The sequence below is a fragment of the Corticium candelabrum genome, chromosome 5, assembly GCF_963422355.1.
Source record: "Corticium candelabrum chromosome 5, ooCorCand1.1, whole genome shotgun sequence".
In the NCBI taxonomy this organism is placed as follows: domain Eukaryota; kingdom Metazoa; phylum Porifera; class Homoscleromorpha; order Homosclerophorida; family Plakinidae; genus Corticium; species Corticium candelabrum.
Genome location: NC_085089.1, coordinates 6,380,718 through 6,406,494, shown reverse-complemented (window position 1 = coordinate 6,406,494; position 25,777 = coordinate 6,380,718). Strand labels below are relative to the sequence as shown.

At 40.8% G+C, this 25,777-nt stretch overlaps 6 protein-coding genes across 7 annotated transcripts; 3 read left to right on the top strand and 3 right to left on the bottom strand.

Moving 5' to 3' along the window:
- Positions 1-808: 808 nt before the first annotated feature.
- LOC134179640 (uncharacterized) lies at positions 809-10,121 on the bottom strand. The gene is made up of 5 exons (XM_062646575.1): positions 10,070-10,121; positions 7,758-7,911; positions 7,604-7,706; positions 5,158-5,279; positions 809-913 (listed from the first exon to the last, which is right to left on the bottom strand). The coding sequence occupies exons 2-5, from the start codon at positions 7,800-7,802 to the stop codon at positions 809-811; spliced, it is 375 nt and encodes a 124-aa protein (XP_062502559.1). The 5' UTR covers positions 7,803-7,911; positions 10,070-10,121.
- Positions 10,122-11,962: 1,841 nt separating this feature from the next.
- On the bottom strand, positions 11,963-16,057 carry LOC134179599 (geranylgeranyl transferase type-2 subunit alpha-like). The gene is made up of 15 exons (XM_062646535.1): positions 16,002-16,057; positions 15,772-15,882; positions 15,579-15,703; positions 15,335-15,519; positions 15,078-15,275; positions 14,007-14,090; positions 13,847-13,932; positions 13,690-13,794; positions 13,536-13,629; positions 13,427-13,469; positions 13,273-13,367; positions 13,085-13,213; positions 12,922-13,022; positions 12,429-12,630; positions 11,963-12,361 (listed from the first exon to the last, which is right to left on the bottom strand). The coding sequence occupies exons 1-15, from the start codon at positions 16,002-16,004 to the stop codon at positions 12,222-12,224; spliced, it is 1,701 nt and encodes a 566-aa protein (XP_062502519.1). The 5' UTR covers positions 16,005-16,057; the 3' UTR covers positions 11,963-12,221.
- A 109-nt stretch (positions 16,058-16,166) lies between these two features.
- LOC134179639 (vacuolar protein sorting-associated protein 4B-like) lies at positions 16,167-18,854 on the top strand. The gene is made up of 15 exons (XM_062646574.1): positions 16,167-16,245; positions 16,306-16,318; positions 16,380-16,509; positions 16,577-16,719; positions 17,173-17,220; positions 17,293-17,429; positions 17,479-17,529; positions 17,619-17,639; positions 17,722-17,803; positions 17,869-17,917; positions 17,991-18,086; positions 18,150-18,280; positions 18,349-18,539; positions 18,601-18,668; positions 18,727-18,854. Exons 1-15 carry the CDS (start codon positions 16,167-16,169, stop codon positions 18,850-18,852), a joined length of 1,365 nt encoding a protein of 454 aa, XP_062502558.1. The 3' UTR covers positions 18,853-18,854.
- Positions 18,849-23,109, bottom strand: LOC134179990 (GTPase Era, mitochondrial-like). 2 transcript variants are annotated; one of them, XM_062647040.1, is made up of 10 exons: positions 23,000-23,109; positions 22,828-22,937; positions 21,517-21,594; positions 21,407-21,453; positions 21,282-21,343; positions 21,110-21,222; positions 20,813-21,031; positions 20,017-20,166; positions 19,144-19,224; positions 18,849-19,073 (listed from the first exon to the last, which is right to left on the bottom strand). In XM_062647040.1, exons 1-10 carry the CDS (start codon positions 23,070-23,072, stop codon positions 18,951-18,953), a joined length of 1,056 nt encoding a protein of 351 aa, XP_062503024.1. In that variant the 5' UTR covers positions 23,073-23,109; the 3' UTR covers positions 18,849-18,950. The 2 variants fall into 2 exon arrangements, with proteins under 2 accessions (XP_062503024.1, XP_062503023.1); XM_062647039.1 differs by having other exon boundaries at positions 20,813-21,222.
- On the top strand, positions 23,107-24,473 carry LOC134179991 (uridine-cytidine kinase 2-like). The gene is made up of 7 exons (XM_062647041.1): positions 23,107-23,236; positions 23,314-23,467; positions 23,585-23,681; positions 23,754-23,896; positions 24,010-24,107; positions 24,165-24,213; positions 24,305-24,473. Exons 1-7 carry the CDS (start codon positions 23,141-23,143, stop codon positions 24,463-24,465), a joined length of 798 nt encoding a protein of 265 aa, XP_062503025.1. The 5' UTR covers positions 23,107-23,140; the 3' UTR covers positions 24,466-24,473.
- Positions 24,474-24,485: 12 nt separating this feature from the next.
- On the top strand, positions 24,486-25,701 carry LOC134179992 (ergosterol biosynthetic protein 28 homolog). The gene is made up of 4 exons (XM_062647042.1): positions 24,486-24,732; positions 24,823-24,919; positions 24,971-25,089; positions 25,488-25,701. The coding sequence occupies exons 1-4, from the start codon at positions 24,603-24,605 to the stop codon at positions 25,559-25,561; spliced, it is 420 nt and encodes a 139-aa protein (XP_062503026.1). The 5' UTR covers positions 24,486-24,602; the 3' UTR covers positions 25,562-25,701.
- Positions 25,702-25,777: the final 76 nt, after the last annotated feature.

The window sequence follows — 25,777 nt, the reverse complement described above, 5'->3', positions numbered from 1 at the left end:
CAAACATATATTTTGATTGTCACTGCTGTTTGTCCTACACCTCGCCAATCGAGTTTGTGTGCCTCCAGATCTTCTCAGCTATAATTACACAATGAAGACATCGCTCACAAAAAAATACGCGATTCATGCTTGCTCTAATCATGAAAAGTTGGTTGAAGTTTTCAATTCGGGTGTAGCAGTATTGATTGTCTTTCCTCATGAGGAGCACATTGATCCGTTAAACGTCTGCAGACTGCTTACTGAGTTTGCAAACTACCACACCTTTCTCCCACCAAATGTCTGCAGACTGCTTACTGAGTTTGCAAACTACCACACCTTTCTCCCACCCAAAGATGTTTAAAGCAAAGTTATTTTGCTTCTCCACAAGATCTCTTTGTAAGACAGGGGTTAGTGTGTTGATTCAGTCAGAGTCAAGACCATCACTAATGGGATATTTGCTTGGTCGGCCAACGCACTGCACTGGTTGGTTGCTGTAAACAGCATCATTCACAGTGACCAACAAGAGCATGCATTATCTCTGTTTTTGACATTGATAACAACCTACTTGACCTGGACTTCTTTGCGAAAGGGAATGCACAAATTCCCACAAAAGAGTTAATACTTACTGATACCTAGATAAAGGAATTCAACATGTTTGACGATCCAACCAGAACCCCGGTGGGTTCTATTTTTCTATGATGATTACAAATATTGAGGTCAGAGTGTTATCAATCTCACGTGTCTGGAGAACTTCAAACTAACTACTTTTCAAAACCATTGTTGATGTTGTCTTTGTAGAGTGTAATATTTCATTAAACATGCTGACACTTCAACCCATGGAGATGATAAAGTCCATGCTCAAGTCTGTCTTCAACCCTTCTTTGAATAGAGCCCTTGCATCCACCTTTTGTGGAAGCCCTTGGCAAACATCCATCTGCCACATTCATAACCAACAATCTATTTCAAACCACTTGAGCCCTAATCGATCTAAGTGCATTATAACACTTAGCACAAACTTCAGAAGTAATACATCTGGACAGTAAATAATCAAGTTATTCTGCATGCATCCATTGCTCATTATACCATAAAAATCTATTTCTCTAATGGGGCACAAAATACTAGCTGAGTTGTATAAATTCTGGCCACCTCAGATCTGCATAGTACAGTATAAGTGATAGCATGTTTTTGAATCACAAGCCCATAAAAAATTACAACACTGAATTCTGGACTACCTCAGTTTTATAAAATTCTGGACCACCTCAAATCTGTAGTGCAGATAAGAGTGTGTTCTGGACCACAAACCTGACCCAAAAAGGTGAGTAGTTTAGAACCACCATTACCTATACTACTAACACACACATGTGACGCACGCACGCATGCACACACACACACACACACACACACACACACACACACACACACACACACACACCTGGAATTCCGTCAATACCCACTAAGAGCTTCAGCATCACAGAAGTCTCTGCCAGGAATTGTATTCACTGGCTTGTGACGGGTCAATAGTCAATGATACCAGGACTCGTTGCATGGTATCAACCCACCTGTTCTCTGTTCTCTGCAACTTCCTTCTCAGCAACAACTTTTTGTGAAAAAGAGACGTTCATCAGTTCTAAATGCAGGCGCGTACTTATGGAGGGTTCGGGAATGCCAACAAACCAACCACTTCAGTTGGAGGTCCAGTTATACAGTACTTCTGCATGTACATGACCGATCAGACTCAAGGGCCTATCCAGATGTGCTTATAAATATGCCTAGAGGCACAAACTTGTAGTCTATATATTTTCAGTGTGACATGTGTATACATAAGATATATTGTAATTTATAGACACTCTATGGTTCGTTATTAGAGCTTTAGCTGTCTCGTTGTATTAAACAACAATTACATTACTCCTATACCCAACCCCCTAGATTTGTCCTGTTCATCACTGTCAACGCTTGAATCTTCGAAGTCCTTTCGCAATACAATTTCTGGCAGTAGCAATTTTTGAAGTTTTCGTTTGGCAATTTAATTTGGGGGCACGTGTCCCCACTGCCCATCCTGGATCCGCCTCTACTGAGTCTGCATGCACTATTTGCACCAGCCATATACAGAAGTTGAAGCTGCTGATAATCTAGCTGGCCTGGGTCCCACGTTCAAGATGCAGATTAAGATTCCAAGACTCTTTGGGCGTGTAATGTAAAGTATATATATGTATATGTATATATATATATATATATATATATATATATATATATATATATATATACTGTATTACCTCGCATAGAACGGCATGCCGTTATGGAACGAATTTTACAAGGATGCCGTTATACCTCGAGGTACAACGACATGTCATTGTAAATGAGGGAATTTTACCATCGCCTCAAGTTGCATATCCAACAAAATCTAATATCTTTCTTAAGCAGTACTACTAACTACTACTAAGTCTTCAAGAACATGCCATGCACAGAGATTACCGGTAACCACTAATTAGTTTCTATTTCTTCGTGTTCCTCATCATCATCACTGTCTTGATCTGTCAAACCTGATGGTTCGTCATCTACTAATGGTTCTTCGCAAGCAAAAACCAACGGCAACATCATCAACATGGTCATTATCATCATCCTCCACATTGACACGTGTCTCCTCCATTACCGCAATATTAATATCAAAAGATAGGCCTCGTATTACTGTGACTACCGTACCTCCCTCTATAATGGCACCTCACTCTATAACGGCATGCCGTTATAGGTACCAGCTGGAGTTGTAGCGGATTCTGGTAAAATTCGCTTATAACAGCATGCCGTTCTATGCGAGGTAATATGGTATGAATATATATTACAAATGTCTTCCAATAGTCCTGGTAACTAATAAATAGATTCACTAGAATAGAGCATGTTGAGCTGACTGGGAGGTCCACTAGAGCACTAAAACAACCGACCCAAAAAATGCCTCAAGTACACCCCTGATGTGACCAAGCCACTCCAATCTTTGATGTTGAATTTGATGTTCAATTAGCTCTTCCTTCGCAGATTTCAAAATAAGGTATTTCTTATCTTGTTCAGTCTTGTTATGCCCAAGATAGATCTAGTACAGTGCATATAAAAAGTGGTCAGTCTTCAAATATCTCCAGTACTTGAATGATTGCCTAGTCTCACAACTATATAATAAAACTGGCATCGCTAATGACCTAAAGACTCACAATCTTGTGTTCTTGCTAAATCGTCAGTTTGTGAAAACTCTGTTTCCAAAAAATGTTCTGCTTGCTTTCTGAAGACGTTCAACAACCTCTGCGTAACAACTCCCAGACTTAGTCACAATGCTGCCCAAATAACAAATTTTAGAAACATTCTCCAGAACACTTTCAGCTATCAAGATGTTTGCTCCTTCAGCACCAATGCTCAGGATTTTAGTTTCTCATACCCCATTTCATACATCATGCATCATCATAAAAGCATTCACCATCTGTTGCAACTCACTATTTGACGTACTTAGTAGTGCCAAATCATCAGTAAAGTATACATGAGAACTTTGATCTTACGTGTCCCATTAACTTTGACTTGATACTTCACACACACCAATACACATGCACACACGTACGCATGCACAACACACACACACACACACACACACACACACACACACACACACACACACACACACACATGCACACACGTACGCATGCACAACACACACACACACACACACACACACACACACACACACACACACTCACACACACACACACACACACACACACACACATGGATATGCCTTCAGTACTGAAGATGTACCCTGCCTATTTCTAGGTGGGCACTACTTGGAGTTTATTCTCCGCTGACGTACCCATAGGTGCTTGCCCAGAGCATCCAAGGGCACTGACTTTGGCGCAGCCTCATGACTAGACCTCAAGCCCACATGTACCCGCACACAAATGGACCTTCAGCCTTCACGTCTGCATCATCCCTAACGAAACACTTCTAAAGATAGCTTTCCTGCCTACCTAGGCAGAGCCTCCATGCGCTACGTGGAGTCTCTGGGCCAACACTAATGATCCACCTGGAGCTTGGCTAGAGCACTCCAAGGGCACTGGCTATGGTGCAGCTCTAGGACTGGACATCAGGGCCCACAAGTACCCGTCTGCTGCATAATGTTATTTTTTCAAGACAGCAGTCCTGTCCATTCCCAATCAATGAACAGCTAGTCATCTATACTCCTGAGTCGAAAGAGGCAATTGTGTGTAATTTTCTCGCCCAAGGAAATTATGCCATAGATCGCCATCACTATGACTTGAACTTGCAATCATGATGGGTCTCGGATGTACTCACTCTCTAGTATGACTCTCTAACCAACTGAGCTATAGCACCACACACAAACACACGCACGTGTGCACGCATGCATGCATGCACACATGCACACGCACACTCACACTCACACACACACACACACACACACACACACACACACACACACACACACGGACAAATGTTAAGCCCTCCGTGTCTTTTGACGTCAACCTTGAGGTCAGTTGCGGAGATAGCTCCCCCTGCCTTTAGAGACAGGGCCTCCATGCGCTACGTGGAGTCTTGGGGCCAGCGCTACAATCCACCTGAAGCTTGGCCAGAGTCATCCAAGGGCACTGACAATGGCGCAGCTCTGGGACTGGACACCAAGGCCCACACGTACCCATCTGCTGCATGATGTTGCTGCCAAGCCAGCAGTCTTGTCCACCCCAGAGAAGCAAGTGTGGGTGAGTTTCTTGCTGAAGGAAACTGCGACAGTGTCGCCTCCACCAGGGATTGAACCTTCAACCCTCATCATGGAATACAAGATCCCGGATGTCATCACCAACACTCTACCATCTGCTCCACCGTGCCACACACACACATGCACGCACGCACGCATGCACGCACGCATGCACGCACGCACGCACACGCACACACACACACACACACACACACACACACACACACACACACACACCATCAGCAATAAAAGCTCTTTGTGCACATGCACACACTATAACCTATTACCAGCACAATGTATCAAATTGCTAGTTGAATAACATACATTTTAATAAAAGTTTCCAAAGGTTCTGGCTATCTTTTTACCTGATAGATGATGTGAATACCTTAATTAATTATCTTACACAATTAGTATATTTCATGTACAAATGCACCAACCAGTTTTGGTTCCTTCTCTTTTGAATTGGGTTTGTGACCATCAGTTCGAGAACTGCTACCTTTTGCCAAAGCACTTGACTTCTCTTCCTGTTTACTCTTACTCTTACTCTTTGGCTTATCACCTGTCAACAATAACACAACCATTAATTAAGTTCAATTAGTTTAAAACTGATATCTTTACCAATAAATGTAAAAACTAGTGTAGATGGCCTTATACAAAGTAAAAGTAAACTGTAAGCTTGCACATTATAAGTTTTCACGTATAGTTTTTTGACACACATGTTTAAAAAACAAAAGGTTTCACATTTGCACTTTCAAGTGATCAGTAATCTATAAATTACAGCAAAACTTACATATGATTTTACTCATGACTATATAGTCAAAGAACAAAAAAGACATTCCTCCCTACCATACATTACAAAACCAGTTAGATGCAAGCCTAATGGCAACCATGTCGATTTTGCTTGTACATCTATGTGTATAATTAATACCATGTTTTTGCTTACTCACATTTCACATTTAGGGACAGATTCTAGTCCCAAAATGCTCAGAAAAAAAGATAAAGGTGTACTGTACTAAGATTAGCAGTCACTGTGGTTAGATCACAACATTTTCAGACCTCATCAAAACTAAAGGAATTAAACATCAGCTATCTCTAGTATCACCCCAGTGACAAATGGATGCACCACAGATTAGTCCAAGAAGCAAAGAAATGTCTAAGGAGACAACAAGCAAAGATATGTTAAAACCAAACTTCAAAATTTCCTGTTGTAATATAGAACTACTCCAAAACCACTACAAGTAAGGCCTCCTCAGAGTTGCTCATAAAGACCAAATTGCTACTGCTCCAAACAAACCAATAGAATTTGGCAGAAACAACTAACACCAACAGGGACGTAATTAGGCACCAGAAGGAACAGTTTCTGTATAGAACAAACCTCAAGTAAGCATATGACACTGGTTGGTAGAAACAGTAAGAGAATGCCTAAAACCAGACCTATTAAATTATGTCTAATCAACGTACTGTCACTCAAAGAGTGTGCACTTAGATTTTTTAAGAGAGGACAGCCGAGAAATGAGGTGAAGGAGAGCAGAAAAAGAGACAGAGAAAGCAGGACAAAGAACAGAAAGAGAAGAGAGAGGAGAAAAGAGTAGGAAAGGGGGATGTGAGCAGGAAAACGACAGGAAAGAAAACAAAACAAAAGAGAAGAAACAAGAAAAGAGAGGAGGAAGAGGAGGAGGAGGAGGAAGAGGAGGAGGAGGAGGAGGAGGAGGAGGAGGAGGAGGAGGAGGAGGAGGAGGAGGAGGAGGAGGAGGAGGAGGGAGGCAGAAGAGGAGGAAGAGGAGGAAAGGAGGAAGAGCAGTAGAGATGCATGAAGCGTGTCTAATGATTCTCCCATTCCTGAGTAAAAGGTTGACTTCGTTGGTACACCTGAATCCAGCAGCCTGTTCCTTCAGACACACCCCAATCTGTGCAGGAACATCGCCATGAAAAAGAGAGGAACCATCACAGAGGAAAGCCCAAAGACCCAATTCTGAGAGGCAATACCCAATTAATAATAGTAAGCAAAACAAAAGACGCCTGCACAGTACATGCAGATACTAAGGAGGAAAACGTAATAACGTAGCATAGCAGTCACGTTAGTCATTTTAGCATTGGTGGTTAGTGAATACAAAAAAGCTGCAGTTAATGAAAACATCAGGCACCAAAATATTAATACTTCAATGCCGATTTGCAGTCCAGCCATTAAAAAGTCACAAGCATGCACAAACGGTGTGCATATATCTGCTGACATCTAAATGAACATGCCCACAGTGCTTTGCTCTTCCAAATCATGAGGGAGGACAGTTCAATGACGTCTGTCAACGTGGGAAACGTGGAAAACTTTTGTAAGTCAAGCCTCAATCCTCAAGAATTGTTTTGAGTGAGTGAGAATGGGTACCACCAACTCACAAGCAGTCGCCGGGTGGTAGCGGTCAAGAGGCCGTCTCCTTACCTGTCCAACAAACATGTGGCCGTGCACAGTCCAAGATCACCACCAAGGCAAGGTGAATTCTTTTTTGTTTAATATAGATGAGTTGCGTAAACAACAGTAGTAAACAATACTATAGACGTCCATAGTGGACAATCCATAAATAGCCTGTACAATCCCTGAATCTCTGTTCAGTCCTGCAGTCCAAAAATGCATACACAATGCATCTACGTAAGTTTAAAGTTATAGAGTTACAAATTCACTTGGAAGTATGTGCTAGGGAGTATGTGGTAGCGCACTATTTACACGTGTCACATCGACTTAAGTTAAGGTTGCACAATCCTCAGGCTGACAAAAGATATGCAAAATTGCTGGTGTGCAGAGAAGAGCCACGCAGTCTTAAGATTGTAGAGATCAGTGCTTATATATTTGCACACAACAGAGGCACTCTAATCCCTACACTGTGTACTAACCTTGCTTGTCTTCTTTGTCAGCACCACCTTGAACAGACATAGTAATATGAAGATGTGTGGTACCAGTAATTCCTTGGTCATGTAAAGACATGTTTGGAAGCACCTAAAATATATAATTAAGTAGATCAGTGCAAACTGTATGAAGAACACATACAAGCCTTTTCCCATGTGAAAAAATTGCATAATGGTCTGATTTCATGCCAATTCTTCTTTCTAGTTCACAGTACAAAGTGCTCGCCAAATCTGAGCTAGCAACTTCCACAGTCAGTAGTTCATCATTAGGTGTTGTCACGAACACACTATGATACCTGTATAACCCACAAATGTCAGTTACTATGCACACACTTCGAAGCCTTAAAAGTATTAGTAATATCTGACATATTGCGAACAGGAAATCAACAGCATCCCACACTCATTTCTGATATATATTGAGTAGCCAATCTAACTTTGCATCTACTGATCTGTAACATTATCAAGAGCGTTGGAATAGTATAGTGTAAGTTTCCACCCCTACTCTCACACGTATTTAGTCACAACAGTTCATATTTTCATCTAGGTAGATAAATCATCGTGCTCCACTTTTAATTAAAGAAATGTTCTAGATATACCAATACTACCCACGTAATTCTTCATTTCCAGATAGAAGAAAACTCACTTTCTTAAAAACAGGTTAGCGTTTAGCACCCATATTCCATTGCATCTAAGATTAGTATTTCTGATTTCCCTCACTGTAATCTGACCTTAGAAAATCACCAGTAAACTGTGCTAGCGTCATGTAACATTTTGCTAGCACTAAAGGGTGTTGCATGGAGTGCAACATGCAATCAACAATCAACAATAACACAGTAAATTCTGTGACATAAATTACAATCACTCATCCTCTAGTTACTAGTACTGTACAGTAAGCCTACTAGTAACTGGCAAATCAACGCCACCATACAGCACTTCAAGCAAAGCTCCCTTGTGCGCATAACAACTTTTAAGCTCTTGTGTTGTGCAAATACCATATAATAGTACATCAGCAAGCTCAATGGTACTTGAGAAACCTTACCAGAAATATAGGATGTGTGTCCTCTTCTGTCACAAAAACCATACAGTGTCTAGAGCGCTGACAATGTCTCACAAATTTCTTTAGCCCTAACTTAACGCCAGACTTCCTCTCAAGCAAACAATTGCAGTCAACTTGCCCTTACTTTGCAACGTATTTTCTAACTATAGTCAGGAAATGGGTTTCCACTTGTTTGCATACACGTCCTGCTAGATTAACCTAAATTTTTAGTTACGTAACGTTAGCGGTCTTTCACTTGGGGCTCCAGCAAGTGGACGTCCTGAAAGCTTCATCATTCAAATAGACATGCATTCTTCAACCAATTAATATATCTACAATCTACAAATTATGTTAAAGATCATAATTTCTGCGTCTGAATTCGCTTCAGAATCAACAAAATTAATGTCCATCCAGTCTGCCTTTGAACACTAGCGTTTATTAAAGGGGAAGTCCAACAAAAATGAACTTAACATGTATAAGCAGATCTTACCAAGTCAAATCGATCGGTATAAGTTACTCCGTTATCTTCGCTTGTGTATAGCCGCGTCCCCAGCCTCGTCCCCAGACTGTCCAGTGCCGTATGAGAATTCCTGTGATGTGCAACGCCCACGCCCCTGCTCGTGCTTCTTGGTCAATTAAGCTCCGCTCACTGCAAACAAATCAGTGCGTTTACGGATGACTGCTACAGATATATCAAGAATGCCGAATGTGAATGCGAAGATATTATGAAGATCTGCCTTCTTGTTGTCAGTGGTTCCTCTCTAAGTAAAATGGTGTCCGTAGAGCTGTTTTCCCGCCAGATTACGCGCTTGTGCTTGAGTATTTGTTTATCCTTGTTCTTTTAATTAATAACCGATCCTATTCTACATCCGGCATTGTAACCTTCTACCATTCAGCCGCAAAAAGTGAGGAGACCCGGATGTGAAAATAGGAATGTCCTCTGTAGCACACGCCAGACGGCGCGCTGAACGTTTCTCTTCGGATATTAAAAGAACAAGGATAAACAAATACTCAAGCACAAGCGCGTTCTCTAGGTAAGCCGTGGTATTGAGGAATTCTGCTTCAAAGTCTGGCGGGAAAACAGCTCTACCGACACCATTTTACTTAGAGAGGAACCACTGACGGCAAGAAGGCAGATCTTCATAATATCTTCGCATTCACATTCGGCATTCTTGATATAACCCTATCCGTAGCAGTCATTCGTTCGCAGTGGGCGGAGCTTAATCGACGCGCGTGGGCGTTGCACATCACATAACATAGCTCGTTCTCGTATACAAAAACCAAGATAGCGGAGTAACTTGTACCGATTGATTTGTCTTGGTAAGATCTACTCATGCAAGTTAAGTTCATTTTTGTTGGACTTCCCCTCTAAAATTCTAGCCCCTAGAGAGTTCGATGAAACACACGTAAGTACGTACCGTTCTCGTCCCAATTCGCCGGACCACTTTGAGGCAATTTTCTCCAGATTGTTCGCCTAAGAGTAAATGAAACATGCTTTGCATTAACTACTAATTCCTAGCCAGCACATGCTCACCTGTCCTCCTTCCACTTGTTGAAAGTCCAAAGTATGTCTAGAATCCTTTCTCTTTGGCGACGCACTGAAGACTGGCGGCAAAACGAACTCCGTTGTCGCTGGGTTGTAACAGCTGTCAGACACCACTCGGTTGACAGAAAAAGTGTCCACGTGGCTGAGCTGTGGCGCACCATGGCACACTACCCGCTTGTTTGGAACGTGGTACGTGGCCGAATAGGCCATAATCAACAACTAAACGTACGAAAGAAAGTATCAGAACGTCTAAAAAAGAAGCACAACAAAAAGGGAGAACAATTTTCCGGTAAGGGTACGTCATGCAGTAAACATGTCATTAGGTAGCGAAAACACAAACGGGGGAATTACAGACAGCAGGAGGAGATTCTGGTGTTACCTTCAGCAGCCAACAGCTTCTATATATCTTCGTCAACAACCAATCGCTTCAAACATACACCGTACGTAGTAGTCGTGAGCAGATTCGGACGTACACTGACTGTGTTGTTGCAGAGTACCGAAAGACCTACTGTGTTAGTGACCTCCTATTGGTTACACGTGTAACTTAATAATAGCTACTGCTCCTATTGGGCAGCAATTTTTAGCAGCTGTGACGTTTCAGTCTTTCTGTTTATGGGTAGATCCCGTAAGCGCGTACAGCAAGTTGCAAGATAAAGTTAAAACAAGAAAATACGTTTACTGACATCCTCTTTTCTAGGGATACAATGAATATCCTATATAACAATATGGCCTTGCTGGCACTTCCACAACCTCAGCCTGTCAGGTGTGACAGTTCTAGTCCCAAGTAGAGTTCCTATAATTAGTACTCAGTAGCACAACTGGCAGTGGAACTAGACTACATGGTATTCGTATATATAGCTTAGGCTACTGTTTCGAAAACGTCTCGTTCTTTGTGCAGCTTTTCTAGGCGTCTCTAGCTAGACGTCTGGTTGTTGCCTAGAAAAGCTACCAAACAACCAAACAAAGTAGCAGCTACCAAACAAAGAGAGGTGGAGCCTCATGATGACATCACGTTCGTCTATTGGTCGGTAATGACACCACTTCTCGTCTATTGGTCGGAATAGCTTCATTTGCATCTGCGCTAATTGAGTATAAATACAGTCGGTCGGTCATCGAACGATTACTATACCCTTAGCCCGGATATCCGGGCCTCGGGTGCCTAGCACTTCTTAAGATGTTTATTTCTAACATGTGCTTCACCATGCTGCTTGGGAAGCCCTATATATACTTCAGCCTATCAACAGAGTAGTTCTCTATTTGACACACTTCTTAGTCCTACAACTAAGCTCTTACAACTCCAGAATAATACCGTTTGTAATATGGGCCATAACATTGCGTACATATAATTGCTACATGCAGTCAGAACTACACGAGAAGTGCTTTTATTTACTGTTTACATTACAAGAAACACTGGCTTAGTTAATATAGCTAAATGCACATGAATTTGATGATATTGAGATAAGCAGCTGCCTCATTTTATCACAATTCTGGATGTATATCCGACACAACACAGATATCTGCACATAGCGATACATATCACAGATGCCACCCTATTAGAGTCAGGCTCATCAGTCAATCAATCTTGACTACATCCTACAGACATACTCTAGTGTATCCATTCACATCAAACAAAGAATTAAAGCATGCAGATGCTAAGGGGACACATACAATCATGCACATAGAGCTGTCAATAAAATGACATTGTGAATTAATTTTGTAGCTACTAACATCTGTCTTCTTTATTCTCTCTGACACCAGACAGAACTGAAATAATTATGGCGTCCACTAATATTCCAAGAATAATTTCTTAGTTGATGACTGTTGTTCCTTCAGCATGCAAGCCTAGCGGTCACTATACTTCGCTAAATTCTACAAAGCTGCTACAATGGACGAAATAAAACAGTAAAACGTCTTTCTGCAATTTGTTCTTGCCTGCACTCAAATCTCAAGAAACGCACTTTACTTACTGACACACTATTGAATGACCTTTATATCATTGCAGAATTCAATCACTGTCAAGTATCTTACTCAACTCTTGCACCAGGAAAAGACCTGTTTAATTCTGATACCACGTCATCACTGTTCAGTAAAGAGTTTCCTTGAAGCAAAAGAGTTGTATTCTCAAGTTGTAGCACTCCATGTAACGAAGCTAGTGTTGACAAACCTATTGTATCAGTCAAGGGAATACAAACAGATCATGACAATATAAAGTAACCATAAGATGAGGATACGATTGTTGCGCAGTGATACCAAAGACAATCTTGGCAGATGACCCAAAGAACATCCTATCTTCTCCAATTTATTGTCATCAGCGTTGAGATGTTCCAAACACTGTATACACTGACACCCTCTCAGGTCTGTCAGTTGGTTGTGGCTAATGTCAAGTTCAGTAACCAAACATAACTGATGAGCGTCAATAAGACGAACAAGATTCTAGCACATACATCTCAAAACTAGATATTTGATATATACATGTTGTGCGCAAAGTGCAGATTTGGACAATCCATGGATTGCCTGTACAAACTCTGGATCGCCAATACAAACCCTGGATCGCCAATACAAACCATGCATACCTAACCCTAACCCGTAACCCTAACCCGTATCCCTAACCCTAACCCGTAACCCTAACCCTCAAATTATCCAGAGAAACTACAAATCCATGGTTTGTCCATATCCACGCTTTGCGCATAACATACATACATACATACATACAAAATTTGTTACCAGTTTACTAAAAGACAACTTTCGACAACTTGTCTCCTTCGAAGCAGTTGCTATATCCTGATAGAAACTATGAATTTGCTTTTCCACTACACAACAATTCTCTATGTAAACAAAGTCAAAATTGACTTACAGTCAACAGCCACAGAAGAAGCAGTATATGTACTTAGATCACGAAAGTAGCCACTCCTGTATGAATCAATAGATTCCAACTTGTGCAACAAGGTGATAATGTCTGAAAAATAAGTTCTCATATTGAGGCATCTCATGAGAAATACAAGAGTTAGTAATGTCCCTGCCACAGAAACAATCATTGACATAATATCAAAACTATAAGGAATGGCCATTCTAGACATTTATTGTCTGGTTCTAATTCTGCCAGTTGTTTACACGATTCTAATTCCTCTTGAAGAACGGCAGCTGTTGCTATCGTCAACTGAGCAACGCCACTAATCAAAAACATAAATGTTCTAGACATCATTTCAAGCAAACCCAACATTTCACTTGCCCATCTCCTTTCTTTACATTGACCCACCATGCTTCTCGATGGCCTATGTCAGTGTCAACAAACTTATCATACAATAAACAATTACAAATAGAGATTTACTCATTACTACCATCATTCAGCAACAACACCACATTGTGATTGCCATTTTGTATTTCTATACTGAGTGGCCAAATTGTCAATTCTGATACCTTCAGTGAGGTTGACTATAACACAAAAAAAACAGTTACATGACATACATATGTATTTTAGTACTGTTCACTCACCCAAACCAAAGCTGGCCATTGTGCTGGTACATCAAGAGAATGCCATACACAATCAGCAGCTGCTTGATTGACCATGACCTTCAAGTATTTGTCAGGAGCTTCAAGCTATAAAATACTTTAATTTCAACATTTACACAAAAGATGCCATCACACTTACAGGTTGACACAATGAAATAGAAAGGACAAGTTTTGAGTCTTTTTCTGAAGAAACATGGGCACATAAAATATCACATGATACATAAGCTAATTTAGAAAAAAAACAGATTAAGCAGTGAGTATATATGTATAAACAAAAAACTGATCAAAGAGTGTGTTACTTCTTCCAAGCAACCAGCGATGGTAGAACCAAGCACTTTGATCCGATGGATCAGTAAAAAATGCATTCTGCACATACTGATGTTCTAGAAAAACAAGATAAACAAACTTTTTAATCCTGTTGTCACAAACATCTCTTATCAAAAGCATAATGACAGCAGTTGTAACTGTATTATCACTTCATCATAATCAGTTCACACACACACACACACACACACACACACACACACACACACACACACACACACACACACACACACACACACACACACACACAAATGGCAAATGGATAAGGAACTGCCATTAAACGGTAATGCCCCCAGCCAGATGGCTGGGTTCCTGTGCACTAAGTAGAAGCTATGGGCCGTGCTAAGCAATCTCCTGGAGCTTGGCCAGGTGCTCGCAAGAGCACCGACTGCGATGCCAACTGTGGTGTGGGCGCCCAAAGTCCCACCCGGACCCCAGTGGCTGATGGACTTTGTCGCAGTCAGAGGCCTTTCACACCCCAGTCAAAGACCAGGTACTCATTTATACTCCTGAGTTCAGAGAGGCAATTTTGTGTAAGTTTCTTGCCCAAGGAAATTATGCCATAGCTCGCCATCACTGTGACTTGAACTTGCAACCCTGCAAGGTCTCGGATGTTTCCATTCTCCAAACGCACTCTCTAACCAATTGAGCCACACACACACACACACACACACACACACACACACACACACACACACACACGTGCACACACATGCACACACACACACACACACACGTGCACACACACACACACACACACACACACACACACACACACACACACACTTCCAGCAAATACTAATAATACCTTACACCTACAATTGTAATGTCAAAATTCAATTACCAAAAATTGGAGTAAAGTCATGAACATGCAGAAAACCAAAGCTGCAGTCAATGTTCACAAATGTTCATAACAGAGTGTAAACTCAACAAATACTTGAAAAAACCAATCATTTGAAATCTTAAAATCCAACTTTCTCGCAATAACCTATACTACATACTGTTAAATACACTTCCCTCTTCAAAACATTCGCCATACTTATTACCTGCAAGAAGAGCATCCTCTGTTGGTCGTTCTTTATTGCTTAGATCAGGATAGACCTTAGGAAGCAGTTTACTCCGATAATGCCAAGCAGAATAGTTAGAGAAATTAGACTTGATTTTCTTATCAGTAAACTCAAACTCATCCTGCACTCCAATGCCAGCTTGCTTGACAACAAATCTTCGATAATCCCAACAGTGAACTGTGCATAAGACACTTGTGTACAACGTCACTAAACACTTACATCAACTCTAGACTTACAATTTCTCTCATCATAACGCAAAAATGTGTCACACAATGACAACTCAGATTTCCAATCAGGAGAAGGGTGTCTTGTCATAACCCATCGTCGCTGTAGAAACACACTGTAGGACTTGGGATTGACTTGAAGACACGATTCTAAGAAACGTAGCTCCCGACCATACAACTCACCAACGTCTGCAGAACTAAACAAATATCATCAATTTTTATAATGTTTAATAAGCATTCTAAATTGGCAGGTCACTTGGCCTGGACAAGTTTGTCCATTGTCTCTCGTCTGATATTCCATAGAGTGTAGTAGTCAGGGTTAGCTGAAAGCACGTGCTGAGTAAGCTGCAGCATATCACTGTCAAGCTCTCCAGTACCTCTCTGTAAACATAAATCCAACTTGAGTAATATTTTTTTAGTTTACATCTGATGACGTCACTACTGCAAACCTTCCTATATATGGTATTAGTCAGCTCTTCGAATTTCTTCAACTTCTGTTGCCGTTCTTTCTTCTTAGCTTCTGCTTGTTCCTCGGTGGTCTTTACCTTCACCCTTCCATGCTGGAATCAAATAAGATCATGCCGTTTAGCGCGATAACTCGCATTGCGCACGAAACGAACCCAAAATAAAACCAAAACAACCTTCAACTAGAACCAGGCATTGAACAGTAGATACTCACCATAGTGGAGATATAATGCGTCAAGTAATGAGACTACGGGCCCAGACTGTCCCAAGTACCCGTATGCGGTATCGAACTGACGAGCAAGGCCCGTATGCGGTACTCTTTGTACTGCACCGGCTATACCACATGACTGAAGAAGTTTATTGACTGAAGAAATTGATAATGGCAGCAGGAGGCAGCCGAAAACAGCTCGCAACGCCTCCAGATAGCCAAGAACTTTCGCTGACAAAAAGCTACAGAAGTATAGAAACATTAAATTCTATTACATTAATTACTTTCTGTATATTTGAGTTTGTTACAGGTGCGGCGACATGGTTCGTCTGCTTGACAGTGAGTATATTTGTATTGTGTCATTTAACTAACGTTTTGCTGTAGGTTGGAGTGTGCGGCATCAGAGTGTAGCAACACAACAGGAATCGCAGTTGAGAAGGTGCTACGTTTCGCAGAGCATTGTCTTAGCCACCTGGAACACATACTGGTTCATGAAACTCATCCAGTTAAGAAAGTATTCTTCACATTTTGATCATTGTATATTATAGAGTGTACGGGTACCACCTAATTTGATTTGTTAGGCGGCTGCCTTGCAGTTGACTGATTCTGTCAAGTTAATAGCAGTCGGACTGGAGGGAAAGTTTCAGAGGTTGACTGCTGACCGTAATGCTAAACAACGTTACACTGATGATTACCATGTACAAGTGAAAGAGCCTGAGAAGGAGTGAGAAAGTCTGTCCGTCTGTCTAACTTTTCGTCGTTTTTTTTTTGTCTAATACTAATACGTGCAATCCGTTCAGTAGCTAATGGATAGGTATGTTTTGAAACACACTAATATCACACTTCAAAGGTAACACAATTGTAGCTTGGTAAAGGACAACAAATCTTACTCACAATGCAAGTCAATCTGTTGGACTTCCCAAGTGGTTGTCCCATCTACGGGCTGTCCAAACCAAATATTACCAATGACAGTATGGCAGCTACAAATGCGTTGGATCAGTACACAACATTTTATAATAAACTAGCGTCTATCACTGTTGAACATTGACATTTGAGATGTATTTCTGAAGTGATTGTATCTTGACATCTTCAGATATTTTTTAAATATTTGAGGCGTAGTGAGGCTGCGTCCACGGTATAGTATCGCATTTCGTTATGTCTGTTGTTTGTCTAATAGACCAGAAAAAGATCAGCATCAGAAAGCTGACAACTGCACAATCACGAGGTCACCTCATTGTACAAGGCACAAAACAAAAAAGCGTTTTAGCGTAGACTGTTTGTTTGTATCTCATTATAGCCGGCAGCTAACGGTAGCGGCAACTATCATGCCTGAAGGCAACATTCAATTTGCAGATGTAGCTGGTCTTGAAGACGCTAAAGCAGTCCTCAAAGAGGCTGTTGTTCTTCCTGTGCAATTTCCTCATCTCTTCCAAGGCAACAATCGTTTGCGAAAATCATAACGCAGTCTATCATGCTTTTATAGGAGGAAGAAAGCCATGGCGAAGAATCCTTCTGTACGGACCACCAGGAACGGGTAATAGTATATACGGCGGTTTTTTTGTCAACGATGTTCAAAACATTTCTGGTTAAACTGAGACTTTTGTTTATTCATGACATACCAAGGCAAAACAAGACTCGGACAAGGTATGATTTTTTTCAGAATAAAGAGACTATAGCTTCTTGTCGGTAAGTCAGATGAAAACATGGTGTTTAAATTTTTAAATAGCGGTGTCTTCAGAAATTGACTCAACGTTCTACTGTGTGTCAAGTTCCGATCTTGTCTCCAGTTGGGTTGGTGAGAGCGAAAAGTGAGCTGTAAGCAGTAAGATTTCGTTCTGGCCTTTACGGATGATTTGTGTCTGTCCAAATGTAGACTAATCAAAGAGCTGTTCCAGCAAGCTCGCAGAGTAGATCAACAAGCGGTATCTACACAGTTATACTTCTTTCCTTTTATATCAAGATACTCACTTTGGTGTAAAAGCTGACTTGTTGCAGGTGATTTTCATTGACGAAATTGACAGCATCTGCAGAAAGAGATCAGCAAAAGAAGAGGAGCACACTCGCAGAATAAAGACTGAACTTCTACGTCAAGTAAGAGTTCTGTAGTCTCTCGCATTAGCTACTTAGTAAAATAACTGAAGCTTACATATGTAGATGGAGGGTGTAGACAATGATGGCAGTGGTGATAGTTTCTTCTTGTTGTGCGCCACCAACTGCCCTTGGGAACTCGACAGCGCTTTCCTAAGAAGATTTGAGAAGAGAATATACATCCCACTACCAGATAAGTAATGCTTGCAGATGCCACACTAAACTAGGCATTACAGCTAAGCCTGCGATATTGACATCATTTCAGATTGGCCAGGATTGCACTCCTCAAAGGACGCGTCAAAACTACGTCTTGTGATATGAGCGAGCAAGACTGGGAAGACCTAGGAAGCATCACGGACGGATTCTCGGGTAGTGACTTGGCAACGTGCTGCGATGATGCCATCTACGAGCCAGTGCGAGAGCTGACAAAAGTGAGTCATTGGAGAATAACGGGAGGTCAGACAACGCTCAAAGTAGATCAATGTCACAAAGGCAACCAACCAACACTCTGTTTCAGATATCGTTCTGCCGTCGTCACAGACAGACTGTAACTCCGTACCTCTTTGTGATGTCCCATCCAACCAGGTATATATGCTATTGATCGGTTTAGTATCAACTCCAGTCACTAAACTTGAGTCTTCAGGTTCAAGTAAGACCAGTCTGTAAAACAGACTTCTTAAAGGCCATTTCCAGGAACAGGCCTACAGTCACCACAGAAGATCTCATACAGTATGAGACTTTCACCCAGAGTTTCGGGCACAAAGGTTAGCCTCATAACAACTTGATATAACATAGTACAATTAGACCAATTAATACAATCTGAAATTAGATATTAGAGTAATACACTATCTTACATAGACATGCACTTCACCTAGGTGCTACTCTGACAATCAGTCGTAAACGTAACGGTCCAAGCAGTTGTTCTAGTTGTCTTTCAGACTCGCATCTCATAGACTCCAATGTCAGACTATTCTTGCCAATCAAGATCCCCTGTCAACAAACGCATAAGCTGCCAGTTTCTCTACTACTATGTGTGAGCGTTTGTGTCAGTGTCCTATACCCTCTGGCATTCTTTCTGACAGTTTAGTGCCTGATGAATTTCCAGGACGTTATCACTATCCCTGGAAAGATGTAAGTTGGTCTAAAGAGCAAAGAAACAAAGAGATACCATTCCATGTTTTGTTTCACAGACAGCAAGCTTGACAACATGTGCATCACCACATTTGCAAGTAAATTTCAGACAAGCAAATCACTCGTTCCAGCAAGCACAAATTTGTGCAATTAATCTGTTAATAAGGTTATCAGCAAGTCATAAGCAGCAAATGTAGTACCACTCACTGAATTCATTGGCATGCAATAAGCATGCTTGACTGTTTGGTTGAATATATATGAATACAATACACAAGCACTTTACTAAAACAGATAATGAATGTCAGTATCTTTGTGCATGACACATAAACGTTTGTAACGAAAATAAGCAAATACACGTCAGTAAAGCCCGGTTCACAGTACGATTCTGACGCCAACGTTGACGTTGACGCTGATGCTGGTGCTGGAATAGAAATAAATCCTATTCCAGTGTCAGCGTCAGCGTCAACATCAAAGGATGCTGCCTGCATCAAAGTGGTGTCTTTGATGTTGACGTTCAGCTGAGCGTCAGCGTCAATACTGTGAACCGGGCTTAAGTGTGAGTACATGCTCCTCCCTTTCAACAACTATAATGGCTGAAACAGTCTAAAACTAACTGACTTCCAAACCTGTGACAACACAATACATCTATGCTATACAGATGACTACACAGCAGTAGCACACATACACAGCAGTGTTACAGTTTAGCATCAAATACCCTCTCATTATAACAATTTAACAATTATGATCATCATGATACCACGAGACAAATGAATTGCACGCTACACTCGATAACAACACCAACCTGCGTTATAACGTAAGGAATTTCCTGGTACAAGTGTGCAAACAGTTGTTCTCTAACCATTTCTTCAACTATCTTCAATAGTGGCAAAGCAACTGATTCATCAGAATTATATAACCAACAACCGGGATAAGCCAGGGAAAACAAATAATCCTATCATATGCAAAAAAGCTGTTTTCATTCGACAATACCCTGATAAACCAACACATTTGTGTGTAAATGTGTGTGTGTGTGTGTGTGTGTGTGTGTGTGTGTGTGTGTGTGTGTGTGTGTGTGTGTGTGTGTGTGTGTGTGTGTGTGTGTGTGTGTGTGTGTGTGTGTGTGTGTGGACATGACCGCTGGAGTGGCAGTAACATCATGCAGCAGACAGGTACTTGTGGGCCTTGGTGTCCAGTCTCAGAGCTGTGCCATTGTCAGTGCTCCTGGATGACTCCGGCCAAGCTCCAGGTGGATTATAGCGCTGGCCCTAAGCCTCCACGTAGCGCATGGAGGCCCTGTCTCTAGAGGCAGGGGGAGCTACCTCCGCAACTGACCTTAAGGTTGACGTCATTCACGAATGACGTGGAGGGCTTGACATTTGTCCATTTCGTGTGTGTGTGTGCATGTGTGTGTGTGTGTGTGTGTGTGTGTGTGTGTGTGTGTGTGTGTGTGTGTGTGTGTGTGTGTGTGTGTGTGTGTGTGTGTGTGCGTGTGCATGTGTGTGTGCATGCATGTGTGTGTGTGTGTGTGTGTGTGTGTGTGTGTGCGTGCGTGCACACATTTACATGTGATAAAGTTATAGCAGTATTGACGTGCTTACCAAAAGTGTGTTTATCCCTTCACCACTTGCAGCTGACACGACCAACACTTCGTGAAAGTTTGGCCAGCCTCCTTCATTCAGAGACACGACGCCATCTTCACCAGCATCAGGTGTGTATTTGAGCCCATTTCCGCCTGTCTTAAGTGGATCCAGTAACTTTTTACATGTGAGTCTATCAATTACAGGCAGTATAGAAAACTTGTCTCTCACTGTGTCTACCTGTGAACACGATGCAGCTTCTGAGAACAAACTTTGTAATGCTGTGTAGCTCTTACAACAAACTGTAAAACCTGTAACCTTGTTTAGCACAAGAATAGACGGAACATTTCGATACTCTTGCAATAGCTTGACGACGTTTTCATCTATAGCCATTCTTTGCCTCTTTCTGCTCAGATCGACAACGACAGCAGCTACAAACCAGTTTACAATAATTATATTGATCAACTTTACGTTTGTTACCAAACACAACCTAAATCTGTCCCAAGAAGTGAGCCCATTGCACCAGACATGAGAGACTTCGACATTCTGTGCCTGAGAAACCCAACACGTCCTTTGCAACATGTAACTGCCATTCAATGATTAGACTCTACTCACTTCCGTCCATAGTTATGATGTATAACACCCGGTGTATCAGTCAGTAGCTATTAAGCACATGACCTGCTATCGAGAGAGCAGTGCTTGTGTTGAACGTAGATGAGACTTACAATCTGAGCATTGCCTTTAGTCAACACAGCTAAACAAGCCTCTCTCGTGGTCTGTGGCTTGTCAGACACAGCAGCGACCTTCAAGACAAGTCACATACTACATGACTTGAATTCACAAACAACGGATTCGTGCATAAGCGTGATTTACAATTAGGCGTTCTGGTGTTTTTATAAAGAATTATACATTCTAGCAACAAGCTAAATAATAAGTTAATGATAATGACCAATACATAAACAAAAATTAAATTTTATATTGATATTAACAATAAATACTTTAATCAATTTTATATTTGCAGAATCATTTCATATTATAAAATTTATTTTAAACCATGCAATTCCCTTCTACTGTCTCTCTCACACAACACACACACACACACACACACACACACACACACACACACACACACACACACACACACACACAACTACATGCCCATATGCTCGTATCTTTAGTTAGGCTTTGCTAAACAATTACTATTGCACTGCTCTCGTTTCCAGTTGCAATATATCACGTAAACTAATTGTAACATTGCAATTACCATACGTAATACATTACAGTTAGAGAAAAACAGTGCAATATCAACTACAAACTTTTCACCAAAAATCATACTACTGTACAGTATTGCTATTTTGTCATAACTGATACTCTCGACTTACAGAATAGTTCAATGTTTATTATTATTAAATATCTATAGCCCATGCATCACATAAAAGATGCTATGAAAATGGTTACTTCAGCATGCATTAGGACAATTGAAAACAACTTCATCTGACATCACTGTCTCTCCATTTACCATTTTACAATAAATATTACAATAGTTAGTATTATTCTTTTATATCGTTGTTGTTGTTAATATGTATAATTGATGTTGTTGTTGTTGTTGTTGCCACTGGTAAACTTATTGTTAATTAAAACATTGGATTCAGCGTTAGTCAGGCCCGGATCCAGGAATTTCTGAAAGAGGGAATTGACCTGGTAGCAGTTATTTATAGCATTACTAATTTTTTCTTTTCTAATAAAATTAATAAAATTATTGAACCACGCCTATTGGAAAAGAGTGGGTTAAACCCCCTAAACCCCCATCTGGATCCGGGCCTGGTTAGTACAGTAGTTTCAGCACACTTGTAAGCAAGTCAGGGTTGTAAGTTGTTAGTTGTAAGTTGTAGTGATAACATGTCACGTTTATAATTATCCAATAGTCTTAGTCAATTAAAAAAGATCATTCATTTAATATAGACTGTATAGAAATTATCTAGTAGACTATCGCCTAATAATTCTCGGATCTGACCATGTCTGTGTCATTCACCAACCTTCTTGCCTATTAAAACATTGATCAAGGTCGACTTTCCAACATTTGGAGATCCTAGAACGGCAACTTTTAAAATCCGCGGCGATTCTGGTTGTTCAACAGGCCTCACAGCTTGGACACGACAGAGAAATGAAAATCAACGTTATTCAAGTAAATCAAAAATCACACGTTACCAGCACAGGTTAGAATTCTTCTGACTAATATCACAGGTAGACTGACAGAGCAAGAGCGTGTAGAGAGCTTCATAACTTATCCGGGATGTTACAAGTTTACTATCCCGGCTACTAGGTAAATCACCAAAGAGACATTACATAATGCCTCCCAAACTTTGTGGACATGCGAAGGGACAAACAGCCAAGGTGAAAAAACCGCTTCTGATAGGCGTTACTGGAGGCACGGGTTCAGGAAAGGTAATTAAAACACTGCGTTACTGTCTTCCGTTCTTACATGCACGTACATTTCTTATACGGAGCTCTTGTCCTTCCAGTCTACTGTTTGCGAAGAGATTGTCAGGCTGTTAGGAGAGAAGAGTGTTGACATCAGGAAAGTCTGTATCCTCCACGAAGAATCCTTCTACAAGGAGCTAAACGAAGAAGAACAACAACTAGCAGAAGAGGGACTCTACAATTTTGACCATCCGGGTATGCAAGATTAACAATTATGTTAATAGTTAGTAATAATAATAAATTATTATTATAAAACTATTTCAATAAATAATTGATTGATACGTCTTAAAAAATTGATCAATTTGTGTCCAGATGCATTTGATGAAAAATTGATGCTATCAACTCTTGAAGCAATTGTGGATGGTAAAGCAGTGCAAGTCCCTGTATATGATGTTAAAACAAATTCTCGGTACACTACTAACATATAGTACTGCACAAAGCAAAGTTGTACACATTACATACATTTTTTATATTTGTGCAGGACAGATAAAGTGCAGGCTATCGAAGCAGCTGAAGTCGTGCTGCTAGAAGGCATCTTGGTGCTGTATTCACCCGATGTTCGAAACCTGTTGCAAATGAAGTTATTTGTGGATTTGGATAGTGATTCCAGACTTGCTAGACGAGGTACACCTTGTGTATAGATACTGGCACTGTGTATATCTTGTGTATGGATACTGGCACTGTGTATAGTTGTAACTTATTATACATTCACATGTTTTTCTAATAATTATATACAGTTATGCGAGATGTCCAAGAAAGAGGTCGAAGTTTAGAACAAGTGTTGGATCGATACAGTTCATTGGTAAAACCAGCATTTGAAGATTTCACGCTTCCCGTATGAGTTAAATAGGTTATGGTTTCACAGTTTTCTTATAATTTATTCTCGTGTTAGACTAAGAAGTATGCTGATATTATAATTCCAAGAGGAAGTGATAACAAAGGTGCTCAAGAGACTGTATGCATGTACAGTATGCATGCATCTTCCACTAGAGACTGAGATGATTTTGTGTACGTTGCCGATGTTTTGTTTAGTTGCTATCGATGTCATTGTTGAACACCTTAGAGAAATCATCAGCACTGGCGAGATATTCAACATTCGAAGAAGACGACTATCGAAGTCGCCCGGTCCTGACACTGGCAGACTTCCTGAAAGAACAAGAAAGTTGTCAGAATCAGGCTTAAGACCCCACTAATCACCTGACAATAAATTTGTTTTACTAGCTGTCTTTGTCAGACATTTACTGAATTAAGTAATTAATCATTGTTGTACGGGGCCCGTGGTCATTGAATTTAATAGATTGTTGAGCTCCTAGAGTCTCATTAGAACATTATGCTAGTGGGTGCTTTGAGAGTTTGGTTAGCTGTGGTAGGATCTACCGCGCTGTTTTCTGCTGTGCAGTCGTATGTGAGCGGCGCAGCAATAATAGAGAAGATTTACACCAACGCCATTTCTACGTCTGGTATGTACACGCGTACGGTTGCATCTAGTTGTGCATACTCTGTAGCTACTACTCTTTGAATCGAAATAAACAGAAGGATCTTTCTACTAGACGGGGGTGCTTTACTGACGGCGAGAGTGTTTGGGTCGTGGACCAGCTTAGCTGCAACTGTTCGTCTACTTGCAGCTGCAGACATCAAGAATAGATCGTAAGTTGTCTAGAGAGTCTGCGACTGTGTCCGCTCACGTGCCATGTGAAGGATTTACGTCGCCGCTGTGGTGTCGTTTGTTGTCGCATTTGTTCACTTCATCTTGGAAACTGTAGTCTATGGGACGGCTGCTGCAACAGCAGGGCTTGTGATTCCTGTTGTAGTTTCAGGTAGGAATAAACAATTAATTAAATTGTAATCTGACAGTGTCTGCTTGAACTCCGGTCCTCCACTTCTGTCTGTCTGTTGTCTATTCAGCAACTGTGATTGTAGAAATGATGACTAATTACATAATTAACCATGAATTTTTACGTGATAGAAAGTTATAATTAGACACTGTGGCACACTGTTGACACTTTGACTTTCCCAAATTTAATCTTTGATCTTCTCCTACTAAAAAGTGCAGTTTAAATGAACAACAAAGTTAGAACATTGAGTATAATATTACTGGCATCAGTCCTGTGTTATGGCTGATGATCATCACTATAGTCCTCTAGCTCTGTTTTGTGCTAAGAAACTTTTTCGAATTAAAGACATGAGTTGTTAAAACATACCTGTTCTTCTACAGGGATTTCCATTCTGTGGATGGCCATCATGTTTCCAATTATTTTTGCTCAAGATGAACAAAAGAAAAGCTCCTGATGTACAATGACAATAACTATTGTACCACTAGTTAGAGGCAGTCATTACCTATACTGTACTGTTCTATGTGTAAATGTTACTGGAATTCTATTTATTGGCCGGTAATTAAGCTACAGAATGTCTCTCAATTCTCATGATGATGCATCAACTGCTGTCACTGTGTTCCTGTGATTAAGTGTTTATGGTGTGTAGCTAGCTTGTGCATATTAGCTGACA